Genomic DNA, 14,699 nt, shown 5'->3' with positions numbered 1-14,699 from the left:
GGAACTCCGAGAACAAAGTTAGGTACGGGAATAAGTTAACAGCAAAAATATTGTTGGGCAGTATCGATACCAAAATTGGGTTTTTAAATATCTCAACGTCTGCGTCACGTATCAGCAACATTTTTTGGAATGCATGTAAATTTCCTGAGTTTTGCGCAAAGTTTGAAATTATATTTTTAGTTGTGCTATGAACCAAATTCCAATACTTTATGTCGAGTTTTTTTGTCTAGTACACATTTTTTGCTCGGTTTTTCAAACCAATTTTGACAAAGACCTTTTTTTTTTTGTTGGTTTTGCATCATTCCTCATATTTTCTCCTCATATGTATAATTAATTTTAGAAAAAGTCAAGTGCCTAATGTACATATGTACATATGTGGGTATACATGCATATATAGGTATACCCACATGAGTTGCATGAAGCAATTGAGTAAACAAGTGCATTGGACGATGCATGTGCCGAATGCCAAGAAGACGGAGGGAGAGCATTGAACAAACAAACAAGTGGAAAATTGTAGCTGCTAAATTGCAAAATGTGTTTATACATAAAAACAAGTACGAAAAAATTAACCTGTATAAAACATAAATGAAAAATAGTCTACTATATTTAAATTTTCAATTTAGCAATTGAAAAACTAATTTAACTTTTGGTAACTGAGAATTCAAAATAAGCAGACTGATTTCGAAATATCCGGCAAAAATTTATGCACTTTAGAGTTTCTTTGCGAAATTCAATATGCAGCTAAGGGGGACTCTTATACCTGGGGCTGGCTACATTTCAAATAGTGTAGGGATTAAATAGAGAGGTATTGACTAACACGGAGACATTGGCCATACTATCGAAACTCACTACAGAGGAGACTGAAAATATATTAAAGGGCAACAGCCATTCCAATCGGGCTTACAAACATCCATTTTATTGCAATGAGTTCAATGCAAAGTTGGTAAAAATTATAGAACTTTTTCACTCAAAACACACTTTTGTTATAGAAAGTCAAGCTGCCAACAAAGCCCTTAAATCGTCAACGACTAACTCGATATGATTCAATATAATATCGGAAATTCCTGAAATCTCTTAGACAATGCATGCCAATCTGTTTCGGGAAATAATGAAGCGAAGCTGAGTGCAGGCCTACATCTCACTTCCACGTTCCTCTTCTAAAAGATGATGCAGAGGTGGCCTGAGGACATTTTTCTAATAGCAGTCGCGCCTAGGCAGGCAATGGCAAACCTCCGAGTGCATTTCTGCTATGAAGAGCAGCTTCTCATGAAAATACAATCGCCATTCGGAGTCGGCGTAAAACTGTAGGTCCCTCCCCTTTGTCTGACAACATCAAGGCGCGGGCCACAAATCGGAGGAGAAGCTCGGCCAAACACTATAACATACTTATGTGTAGGCACCAATCTGTTATTATTATATACAGGCTAACTCGCTGCAATTGTAAACAGACGGCTCCAAAACTCCTCACGAAATTAGTGTAGGCAACTATGGACCAATACTGGAGCTCACTGAGGCATAACCGAGCATCTCTCAGGTGGCAACTTTTTTTAGAATATTTTGGAAAGCGAGCTTGCGTAAATCTCTTCCGTTTGACAGCCATGTTTTAATATTTCTTTTATCTAATCAAGTTAATGGAATTTAATTTTTCAAACAGATGGCAACCTTCTTAAAAAAAAAAATGTAATAAGCTATTTTAAAACCTTTGCCATTTGGCACCCGTATTACGATATTTGATCAATCCTACTTATTAACATAATTTAATTATTTTTTTTAAACAAGTGGCTACTCCCTTTAAGCATAGCTATAAACCATCTCCTCGAATGAAAATTGTAGCTGTACAAATGTCTCACCCGTGACGATGGAATACCTCATATACATATGTATGTCAAACACTTTAACATGCACACACACGTACTCGCATAAACTTAACCTGCATTTGCTGCTAGGTAAACAAATCTGGCATTGACGTAAAGTCAAAAGTCGAGCTAGTCACTCTGATAGTTAGTCAGTGAGTCAGCTGGTGCAAGTGGCAGCCGGCGGGCAAAACAGCAAACGAAGCACTCGACAGGGTGTACGGTAGGAAGCCTGCTTGCACATAACGTAAAGAACGAGAGAAATATAACGCGCATATGCGAATGCATCATAACCAGAGGCTGAGTTGAGCGCTACTTATTACATACGTACATCCATGCACGCGTGTGCGGGTATACGCACCCACGGCACCCACATAATACACCTGCCCCCAGGACAAACCGCCAAATAACAGCAGCCATTGCAACAGCAAAGCAAATGCAAGCAAACACAACGGAAAATATGTATAAAGAGGAGCACAGTTGCTATGACAGGCGTATGACTTCTATAGTGAGTAAGATGACGCTGCCGATTCGCTAGGGCTGCATAGCTGCAGGCGACATGCAGCGCTGATGTTGAAGGCGCGGTACCAGGCAAATGAAATGCGATGCAATGCAATGAAATACAGGGCGTATGCGTAACATGGCTTTGCTGTGGCTACAACTTTACGAAGCTGTGATGTTTTCGGAGAGACGCAATTTTTCAGTGATCTTCCTTACTTACTTATTGTGCTTGTTTTTGTTTCACAGTGCTTTGGAATTTTTCTCATTTCAATGTGTAACCAGCCGAAAAGTGAGTCGAAGGGTGAGTACAACAGCTCAGCCATGCGAAAAATTGTTGGTGAAAAGGAGTATGTATGTAATCATTCGTATTCGCGTTGTTATTTAAATTTACGGCACCAAAAGGATTTCCAAAGGCGTAAGTTCCTCAATAAAATGAGTTGAAATGAGAATGGCAGCGACAATAAGCGAAAGCAGAGGAACTGAAGTATGCAGTAAACGCGAATAGGGGAAAATGATGGAGGTGCATGGTTGGTAAATGGGGACGAAGGAAAAATATACCGACTTGTGTGAAATATTTGAATCGAGGAGGAAATTATTTTAGAAAAGGGGTAGCATATTGTTGGTGACTTGAAAATACTACGGCAAATTTGAGACAAACGAATACAAACATAAGTGTCGGCAGGGAATAAATAAATAAATAAAATACAATTAAAAAGGAAAGCGAGTGAATTTATTAAAGAAAGCAAGAAAAAGTATGCTTGAGTGAGAAGGAACTAAAACAATTAGGGAACCTAGACTTGTTCTGAGAAAAAATATAAGAGAATAAATAAAGGTAAAACAAAATGCAGTTAGTGAGCGTTTTGCTGCGAGACTATTTTCGTCAATAGGACACTTAAAAAAGTTCGTGAAATTAACATGATAGAGATAAAATTAGGTTATTTGAACAAAACTATAAACAAGGCGAAATGACAACTAAAAATAAAGGTACAAATTTTTATTATTATTTCTAAAACATTTGGTAGTCCTTTTCATTTGATTTGATTGATTAACTTGATATTACAAAGTTGTATTAAAGTAGGGTTATCTGACTGAGGTTGGCGATATTCTTTTTTTCAAAATGTGAACTAACAACGTTGACAAATTTTTTTCTTTCAGTTTGTCCCGCTTTAACTGAACAACTGATGTAGAAACTTGAATGATGTTCTTAACTTATGCGTTGCTTACATAAGACTTCGCACGGTGGGAAAATTTAGACTAATTTCGTTCACATATGACTGGAAGAGTAAATCGCCGAATTAAATTTTTTTGTAATTCTTGGAACGGATTTTAGAAAAGATTTTCTACGCTCAAATTAAACAAAAAAAAATTTTAACAGCATGTGATGAGACTCGAGAACTTTAAAAATGTTGAAAATTGGAAAACGTTTGACATATTTAGCTCACAAATGCTGGAGAACTCAATTTTTTACCAATGCGCTTTTAGAAAAGATTGCCTTAGCTGTATTTAAATAAATTTTATTTGTACTAAAAATATAAGTCAAACTTTATTAGAACTTAGAAGTGGTGTGCCTGAATAAAACAACAGATACATAGAAACCAACCGCAGTGCGATTTTTGAGAACTTTAGATAGGTCTAAGTCTCAGATCAAAAGAAAATTAAGAGAATTGGACGTAATATCGCTGGAATTCTCCTAGAATGACGCCATTGGATAAGGTTGTGTGAATACATTGATAAAAGCTGCATCATGGTTTAGCATAGTATTTAGTGGATGAAAAACGGCTTATATTGCGTGAGTTTAAATTTAACATTAGTTAGCATTGTTGGTCCTTAGCGCTACTAAGAATGTGTTGGTTTGGACTTAAGCCTTAGCCAAACCCGAGTTTTGATTTTCTTTAGTGTGGGTAAGATATTTAGCAGAGCAGAGAAGTAGATGAGTAATCCACAGTCACAGTCACAGTCCAGATTTCGCAATATGGTGACTCTACTACCTTGGAGACGTTCTATTGTGTCTATAGAGTTACCTTCCAGATGGTAACTAAGTTTAAATAAGCCAAAAATCGAAGAATTAAGGAAAATCAAAAATTACATATACAGTCAGCGTCAAAAACATGCATAAAGGGTGAACACACCAAAACTGCGACACTTTGCGAAGCTTATAACTTACACAAAAAGAGTTCAATATTTTGAAATTTAAATACCATAAGTTGACCATGAACTTAGTTGGAAGTAGATGAAATTTCAATTAAAGTTGATTCCTAGTTGAGCTTAAAATGACAACCGAGTTAGAGACGAGACAAACCATTTTGCACGAGTTTATAAATGATCCGGCCTTAAGTACAAGTAAAATTGCTAAAAATTAAAGATTACACTATTCGACAGTTTACAGGGTTTTAATCGGTACAAATAAGGCCTGGCAGTTACGAGAGAACCAGGGAGCGGGGGTTAGCATGGTCAAAGTGATAAAAACAGTGCTCGGAAGGTCCTCAGTGCGTTTTCGCGAGATCCGAAGGTTTTGTCGCGTTAAGTTGCAAAATCCGTAAGGAGATCGCAGTTTTTCGTACAAAAGGTAAAACGGAAAGTTTCATTGAGATGTTCTGCAGCTCAAACAGCACCAGACCGAGACGCAAAGTAGAATGTTACAGCGAAATCCCGCAGTCGGAAGTTGTATGAATTCGAAAATTAAAAAATACAACTGCTTGTTATAGACTACGAAACTGACTGCTTTAAAAATTCAAAATATATTGCAGGTCAAGACTTGTATACTGCTGCAAGTCGTCAAGATGCCCCTGGAAGCTGTAAGCTAAAAATGAAGTCCATATTTCCAAAAAACAACATGGTTTGGCAAGCTAATTGTTCTTGTGGCCGTAAGAGCAGCCCTTTTTTCCCATCCGGCACAATGAATGATCAAGTTTATCGGGATGAATGCCTCAAAAGGCGTCTTCTGTCATTTATCAATATATAAGGTAGTAGGCCTCTGTACTAGGCGGACATGGCAAGCTGCCACTATGCCAAGGACACATTGCCGTGGTAAAATGCAAATAACATCAATTTTGTACCTCACGACTGCAATCCACCCAATAGCCCAGACCTACGTCCTATTGGGGAATATTGGTCAATTTTCAAAGGAATCTTGAAGAAAACAAGTGAAACAGTAAAAAAAAATGTAAGAGTGCAAAACAAAGTAGTTGTGCGCATCGCGTAAAGTCAATGATGCAGTCGTGCAGAACATGATGGCGCGTGTGCGATGAAAATACGCACCACTTAAGTTAGAAAGTTTGTAATCCAATTGTATACGGCAAAGTTAAATAAGACTGAGTCCAAACCCTCCAGCAATGCCTCATGGAGGAGTTATTCCACAAACATCTACAAATTCTGGTTCACTAATAAAAAAAAACGGCAACCGGCACCTTTGACAAACTAAAGATTTTGCCTACGTTTGTAATATATAATGAAAGTACTTGCTGCCAACATTACAAATAAATCAAATTCAGGTCTCACTTAAAAGAAACATATATTTCAAAAGACTAACTGAGTACTCAATAGGTACTGGCCTCCATTAAGCACTCAGCTAAACACAACAAAGTCCGCGTACATCAATCATTTTTGAACCAATCGGCAATGAAGGGGTTCGTATGCCCATAAGTATGCCACACCAGTTGTTTAGCAAACCTAAAAACATAGCAGAAGCTGAAATACCCTGCGGGCAACAACATAGATTTATAAGTTTACTAAATTACATATATATATATTTAAAATATGCCGTGAAAACACTTTGCCAGCGCTAAAGTACTTTTGAGTACTGTATTTGATATGTACTTAAGTATATTTTTTTAGGTCAGTACAGCTGCGGAGTGCACTCCACCACCACCACCAGTAATACATTTCATGCATGCTAGTAAAAAAAAACAATCTATGTACCTTAAGTAAGGCTCACTTTGAAGTAGTACCTCAATTTTATTGAGTCACAGCAGCCATTAGATTTTGGTATATGTGCGCATATGTACATACATATATCATGTTTTTATGTAAACCAGGTTAAAATGCCATTTTATAGCCAAAACAACATTTACCCCAGATACTCCTTTTGCTACCACAGCTGCTGCTGCTACCTTTTACGGCACTCGAGTCTTTACAAGTATGTCAAGCTGTGCTTTTTGTTGTAGGCAACTTTTGTCTATCGCCTTTCGAGTACAGCGCTGACTTTCTTCTAGGCTCGCTGCCGCCTTTGGTTGCTTGTGTTTGATTTTGTTATCTTGGCTGGATGTTCATTTCTGTGTCGCATTGCTTTTCGATAAATTTATGCATTCATGAGTGAGTGTGTGTATAAACGCTGAATAATGGCCTAGCCTAAATTTATTGTCATTTTGTGTAAAATTTGTGATGCTGCAAATATAAATATAATGGGACTCAAACACGCACGCAGGCATAGCATCGAAGAACATGTACTACTTATACATAGTATATGCCAACTGAAAGGAAGTGAGGCCACGCGTGCTTTTCGGTTATCATACAACCCATTAAACGATCTGCATACATACGTACATATGTAGGCATGTAGTTATATAAACATCTGGTTATATGCTATTTATTAAGACTGCAGACCAACACACGCTCCATTTTCTCTTCATTCTTAGGTACAACTTATGCCCCACCTTATCACGCTCACCTTTGACATAGCAATCCACTTCATTCTCGCTCTGGTATCTTTTCTCTTTTGGTTGCTTTTTTTATTATTTATTTACGAGCTTCATGAATTTTTTATAGCATTGAACATATGTAAATGGCTGTTTCGTACCTATATAAAATATGTACATACCTGCAATGAAAAAAAAAGATGTGAAGAATGTTAAAAAATGTTTATACAACAAAAAATTTAAGAAAAAATGGAAAAATCTGTATAAGAAAAAAAAATCAACCTTAATTTATAAAAGTAAAAATATCGGTTAGAGATGAATTAGCCTTTCGCAACACACATACAATGATTATAATTTTATAAAAGCACTTTTTCATTTCGCTTACAGCAGCAACGAATTTCCGCGAAAGGGTTGCTTCAGATATGCACCACAAAAAATTACCCGAAAAGTGTGCCAACACCGCCCTTTATCTCATTTGCTTTAGCCGCCTTGTCATCCGCTGCTTTGCTGGAGTTTTGTTTTTTTTTTCTTCCTTCCCTTTCATTTGTCCTTTCTGCTTTATTTGGCAAGCAATATGATGAAAGGATTTAGATAAATTATGCAACGCACATAATTGAAAGTGGTAGCTTTGCTGTCGTCGGCTGCTGCCAACGCTGGGGTTATGTAAAAAGCAGTGCATACTTTAAGGCCGTTGGTACTTAATTAAGATAATTATTTGGGTTTTAAAATGGCTGGACAGATTTAATTTCGGAAAATTGATTTACAATTTGCGGTGGTTTTTAATATCTACTATTAATCGTATAACTATAACGGAGTGAGGAGCGGTGAAAGTTGATTAAGGTATGCACTTGAATCTTTATCGTTTTTGTTTTAATTTTTCGTCATACTTGCCAGTAGTTTCAATAATTCCGGTTAGGAAAGAGTGTGATCAAAGAAAAACACACATATCGATATACAATATTTTTCTTATAAAGTCAAAATCTACATTCGTATTGTATGCATTGGGGTGATTGCCGGTGTTTCCAAAATTTTTGAACCGTTTTTCTTTATTTTTTTATTTTTTTCATATAGTGATTTTTCGAATATCGAGTTCTGTCATCGAAAAAACACGCTTTTTCATCTAGAATAGAATTGCATCTTCAAATTCACTATAAATTCATTATATGGGAAGTTCCATGGGAAACTGAACTTCACTGCAAAAATTTTTTTTCTGTTTTGTAAACATCTTGAATAAACCAAAAAATAACAACTTAAAGCTTTAAATGCATTTTTATTACTTTTTTACCTTTCTTAAATCTCAGAAAATTTTTTGAGTCAGTTTAAAGTAGGTTGAGTTGAAAGTATTGTCAAATAATTTGAAGTTAAAATTTTTTGGTAGAGAAGAAAACGTCATGGGTTACACAAAGTGGAGGGATCTACAGTTTTACGCCGACTCCAAACGGCGATTGTATTTTTATGGGAGGTTTGCCATTGCCTGCCGAGGGACGACCGCTGTTAAGAAAAAACCTTTTTTCTATATTTTTTGCGATGTTGCTTTGACCAGGGCTTGAACCCAGGCATTGCGGAGTGAAAGCGCGCACTGCTTCCCACTACACCACAGCGGCCGACAAGCTACTTAGCAGAAAAACACACCAAATAAGTTTGATCGGTTTTACTATGCTATTTGCATTTGTGCATTGGCAATATACATTATAAACAGGGATTGCAAAAATATGCCAGAAAAAAATGGAAAATAAGCGCTATAAAAAGCTCGAAAAATTACCAAAATATGCTCTTAAGAATGCTAAATCAATAAAGTTTTATTTAATTTTTTAAATGTTTTATTCGACAATCTCCTACAAGGTGGTAGCAGAAGTATAAAAATATACACTGGCAAAAGTGAGGGCATGGTGTGTTTTGAATAATATTTGCAACGTTTTTCAAGTTCGTGCTTTAATAGAAACCACATAAGCCAACTCTTATACAGAACTAGCAGACCCAGCGAACTTCGTCCCGCCCAAAATTAATTTTTTTATTGAAATATTTTGTCCAACGTTTTCGCCAGCAACTCAAGTTTGTTTGGTTTTGTGGTCGACAGAAGGCATATCCCCATGGCCGTCTTAAAACACCTGACGAAAGCGTTATACCGAGAAGAAGTCCTTGCGGCTCGATAGTGAATCGTCCTTGAATCTATATAGTATAGTTGGTGGCAATTTACAAACTGGTGAGTCCACATTCTGTTTAGTCACCGTAAAGCAAGGACCGCAATGGTTCTGATGGTTGATTTAACGGGAGTAATTTAACTTTGATCCCTGTGCCTCCGAATCGACGATTTTTAGCAATAATTCGGTCCCAGTGCCACTAAAAATTATCATTTAAATCGTTTCGGTCGTTAAGGAGGAGTTAAGCCACCAGAATAAGTCTTTTACTTACTGACACTTTTCGGCATTTTTTCCCATACAAAAAAACTCTCACGCATTCGTTATACGGAGAAAATGCGCAACATCATCAGCGAAAAAAATTCTCAAAAATCAACAGTATCTTATAGCCATTAAAAACTTGCACTTTATGATACTGAAATTGAGTGAACTACAAAACTGCATATTCAAAATTTGGTACAAAAAAAATTATTTAGAAAAAGAAAAAAAAACACTGTATTCTGGGTGTATATATTTACAGATAGCTAAAAGTTTCAATAAGTTTGGAAATCACCACTTCCCTTTTCCGGTAGACCCAAAATCTCTATACCAATTTCCAGGACATTACTACAAATACTTTCAGAGATATACGGTATGAAAAATTCGATATGCATAGACCTTCTCAAATATTGCAAAAAACGCGATTTTTTTACACTTTCACCACATTTTTCTCAAAATCTGGATCTGATGGAAACATTATACTTACGTATTCTTAATCAGCACATAAAAATCTGTCAAAAATAGCGTTAACATTTGCTGCATCAATTTTTTTTCCATTTTTGTTGGCCTGTGGTATTGTTAAATAGCCAATACCCGGACCATTAATAAGACTGTTTCGAATAGTTCGGTCTCTGACCCACTTAACGGAAAAAATGAATCCTATATGCTAATCTAGGCAAAAGGCTACCAACGAACCACCTGCATTTTTTTAAGCATAGCTCGACCTTTGCGCCAACTATCGGAAAAATTAAAACTTTGTGTACTCCTTCTTCTAAACACGTTTCCAAAAGAGCAGCACCCATCCGAATCAGTTATGAAACATAGGAGAAAATTGTTCGCAATTGATTCAAACTCCCAATGAATTTCACAATTATCCGAAATTTTCCAAGCTTTCGTCGAAAAAAATTAAAATTTTTTGCGTTCTTCCGGATTTTTCTGAGTTTTCCACTTAGAATTTTCTATTTTTCCATTCGAATGCCATTCCGAAGGCATTTTTCCAATTTTCCGACTTTCCCTGAGGGGTTTCCCAAAATTTTCTTTCGTAAAAACCTTCTCCTGGCAATTACGAACAACTAAAAAAAATTTAAGCTAAATCGGTCCGACCGTTCTCAATTGATGAATTACTATACATTTTTCACACCATTTTTATATATATAGATTTAGAAAAATTCAACAAATTTTTGTCTAAATTTTTAACTTTTTAATCAGAACTTTTAGAAAAATTTTGAGAACGTCGATAGATCGGTTAGTAAAACAAGTGGCTAATAAATCGCGCTGATTTTTAATGAATTTTTTTACTGATGGATTTTGCGGTTTTATGCATGTAACAAATGTAATTTATAAAATATAGCTTTAATTTTTTAATTTTGTTTGCAAACGGCGTTGCGAATTTAATTCTACAAGAAATTTCCCGTTATGTGGTAAAAAGTGCAAAAAGCCATCAGCAATAAAAAATCATTAAAAATCAACGCGATTTTTCAGCAGCTTGAAGCTTGCACTTGTTTTACTAGAATTAAAAAAAAAAAACCGATCTATCTGCGTACTCAAAATTTGTCTAAAAATTCTGATTAAAAAGTTCAAAATGCAGAAGAAAATTTGTTGAGTTTTTCTAAGTTCTGTATAAAGTTTGAAAGTTTCACTTATGTGGTGTTGATTAAAGCATGAACCATATTTTTATTAAAAATAACAAACAAAATTTAACTTTAAAAGCATTGAAAATATTAAACAAAAAACTTACTTTTGATTGCCTTGTTTCACGAATTTCTATCTGCGATTCTGATATAAAAATCCACCTAAGACTTTTAACTGTCATAACACTAGGACAGATGGGTTCTAACATCACAAAGTAGTTTTGGTGAAAATTCCATATAGAGGGTATTGAATATATAATTTTATTTTTTTATTAAACATAAAGTGCCAGAACATGCTTTTGTTTAATCAGAAGAGAAATAAAAAAAATAAACCTCGTAACGAAATAACTTTTGCAAACACACAAATACGAGTACGGGTAGTAAAAACTGAAAATTGTGCAAACTACTAACAAACTGACATCAGTAAAGCGAACACAAAAAACTTTTACAGAAAGGGGTAGAATTATTTTTAAAAAACAAAAACTTATACAGAACACAGAAAAATAGCGAGCGAGAGCAGCAATTTTAATTTAACTTTTAATTTTTACAACTGCTCGCCAGGTGCACGCTTGGCAAACTTTACGCTTTCACCACTGACGCTACTAATTACAACAATTTATTTCACATTTCATTGCAGGTTCAACAGAAGGTAAAACAAGCCACTGACTGTAGAGTGCTATATTAAAGCAACAAAAACATCAATGTGGCATCCTTTCCGTGCGCACATAAAACTGGCAATGTGATGGTATTTTCGAAACAAACATGCAAAAACAACAACAAGCGCCTTTGTAACACGTCGTAATGATGCTGCTTTATGCCCAGACAAGTACGAGCAAAAACAAAAACAACAACAACAATAAGAACATCAGCCGCAGCAACAGCAACAGCAGTAAAACTAGATGCTACCAGATAACAAGCAACATTAAAAACCAGTAACAAGCACTTGACATTTTTAAAATGTAATCAAGCGTCAACAAGCAGAACGAGCGCGCGCTACTAACATTTTTCAACGCATACATTTAGGCGCGCATACACAGTATTTTTATTTTTTTTTTTGTTTTTTGTTTTCTCCCGTTTGCATTTCAATATTTCCGCATTTTACGAGCGTTTGACATAAGCAAATTAACAATGAAATAAAAGTAAGCAAAAATAAGCGAGCAAACAAACGAACAAACAGCTGTCGCACAACAAGCATGAAAACTGTGAAAGTAAATAAAATTTAAATAGACAGCAACAAAAGCGAACGTGAGTGAACGAACGCCTAAAAGTTGATGGCGGAGTGGTGTGTAGACAAGACGACTTGGCGACCTAATTCAATTGTTTGTTGCAAATGTGCGAAGAGAGTAACTGGACGTGCATAGCGTCAATGGACAGAGCCAAGAAAGTGGGGAAAGCGAATGAGAATCAGATCACAAATAAACGAGTGTCCCAGTGGAAGAGAAATGCCCGCCAGGCATTGAGTTAAATGTTTTTAAATGAATGTGTCTGCAAAAGTTGATATCGCTTACAGAAAGAGCAACAATATGCCCACAATGACGGTAGAAAAAAATTTAAGGTGAATTTTATTTGCTCAAGTCGAAGAAGTAAAGCAGCAGAACGTGACAGAAATTAGCAAGAGAACATTGAACGTGCGCTTAAGTGAGCTACGCGGTGGAATTTACCATTAATCTGCTAAAAATTTAAATAAATAATTTAAGTGGCGGAGTGAAAACGAAATATTTTAAAAGAAAGTGGAGGAAAGGAATTTCATGGAAAAGAAAGTTTTAATTTTTTGTTTACTTTTAACACTAAATAGTGCTGCATACTTTTCAGCGAAGAGCTAAGAGAAAACGATTTAACAGTTGCAGCATACTTCTAGGCTGAAAGGAGAATACTGACAATTTTCTGGCCATAAGAGAAAACCAAATTGTTAATAGCACAGAAAAAAAGCTAAAATGTATAGCACAGTTGGAAAGAAAAAGTGCATTTATTTATAATAAAGTGAATTTATGTAAGAATAAGATAGTGAAAAAATTTTATGTAGCATACTTTCAGGAGCTGCCGAGTTTTTAAATGCCAAATAAGTCAAATATTGCCAAAAAATAAAAAATAAAAATGTTGCAATCATTTAAGTGTTCAAGTATGCTGAAATAATTACACCGTGGTAGGTCTGATATACTTTTAGGCGTTAGAGCGAGATACAAACGTATTATTAGATACACTGAAAGCAGTTAGCACACAAATGAGGTGAATTGCAAAAGTGATTGTGAAAAAGGTGTATAAAAATTATAAATTTAACTAGTTCACAAAAGCTAAAGCGACAAAGTACAGCGGTAATACTTTCAAGCCACCGCTCTTCATTTTCTGCCAAAAATGCACACGTACAGCAAAATGCATCGAGAAATCAGCCCCTATCGACGGACTAGTCTTCCGCGCCACAGCAGCGCGCTCGCAGCGAGGATGTGGCTGCTACTCATAAGCATAGCTCTGTTGACTGCTATTGACCGTAGCTCTGCTGTCACTCAGCTCAAGCTGCTAATCAACGATGACGAACTGCTGATGCAACAACCAAAACCCGTGCCAAACGAAGGACTCAAATCACAATTCGATCATCCAGCAGCGGACGATTCCGGCGAACGACTTAATTTATATCGCAGCGAGTTAAAGCGACTCTCCTACGAGACCATACACCGCATTTTGCGCGATGAAAATGAACCAATCTATAGGCGAGAAGATGCCGAGTTTCGCTACTATCAGAAGCGATCTTATCAGCCGACACACGAAGTGGTGCGACGTGCAGCTCCAATCGCGCTCGCACAGAGCGAAGTCAGGCAAATTACGCCGGCGAGAAAACCAACTGAAAATACGTTCAAGCTCACGCATGCCCAACTGGTCAGCTTCGATGCTGCGCAGGACTATGAGGGCAATTGGAGCACAATCTATACTGTAGATTTGAGTAACAACCAACTGCAAGCGGTTAACTTGTGCGCATTCACGGCACTACAGCAAGTGAAGCTGGCAAACAATTCGCTCACCACCATACCACTAAATGGGAAAGGCGGCGCAACGAGCACAATCATAACACTCGATCTGAGCCAAAATCTAATCGCGCAAACGCCTGCTATACAAAGTGCCAGCCTACGCGAATTGCACCTCAGCGGCAATCAAATAACACAGCTGGCACATCTCAATCTCTCCATGCTAAGCGCACTCGAAACACTGGATCTTTCGTGCAATCGCATTGCCGAACTCGAAACAGCTTTCTTTCCGCAGCGCATGCACAATCTGAAACATCTCAATCTCGCTTACAATCGCATTGGCACCATCTACCGCGAGACTTTCTACAACCTACTCAGCTTGAATACGCTGCTCTTGAGTCACAACAACATCGTTGATATTGACTATGAGACCTTCTTGGCATTGCCGAATCTACAGTATCTGGATTTGTCCTACAATCAGCTGCGGGGTGAAGCTATTCGCGCCTTGCAGGGTATACCCGATTTGGTGCGACTCTCAATCGCCTACAATCCTGAGGTGGGTGCAGCTATGCAGGAATTCGTCGCTTCGTGGAGTCTAAAGGAGTTGGATGCTAGCGGTACGGGATTGTGTCAGATACCGGCGGCATTGGCACAATCGGTGAGGACACTCAAGCTGACGGACAATTGGTTGAAGGTGAGTGCACTCAAATAGGGTTACCACAAATTT

At 36.9% G+C, this 14,699-nt stretch overlaps 2 protein-coding genes across 3 annotated transcripts in view; one reads left to right on the top strand and one right to left on the bottom strand.

The window, feature by feature from the left end:
• Window positions 1-14,699, bottom strand: part of LOC118737833 (protein timeless homolog) — a 532,077-nt gene that overhangs the window by 359,354 nt on the left and 158,024 nt on the right. The window lies entirely within an intron of this gene.
• Window positions 1-14,699, top strand: part of LOC118737831 — a 105,509-nt gene that overhangs the window by 73,643 nt on the left and 17,167 nt on the right. For both annotated transcript variants that reach the window (XM_036468612.1, XM_036468613.1), the window contains exon 2: window positions 11,653-14,666. In XM_036468612.1, the coding sequence (XP_036324505.1) occupies window positions 13,368-14,666 (1,299 nt within the window). In that variant the 5' untranslated portion in view covers window positions 11,653-13,367. The remainder of the gene's footprint in view (window positions 1-11,652; window positions 14,667-14,699) is intronic.

The sequence above is a fragment of the Rhagoletis pomonella genome, unplaced genomic scaffold, assembly GCF_013731165.1.
Source record: "Rhagoletis pomonella isolate Grant_MI unplaced genomic scaffold, Rhpom_1.0 Rhpom_scaffold_00004, whole genome shotgun sequence".
Taxonomy (NCBI): domain Eukaryota; kingdom Metazoa; phylum Arthropoda; class Insecta; order Diptera; family Tephritidae; genus Rhagoletis; species Rhagoletis pomonella.
The sequence above is the reverse complement of the archived record's forward strand: the minus strand, read 5'-3'. Positions and strand labels throughout refer to the sequence as shown.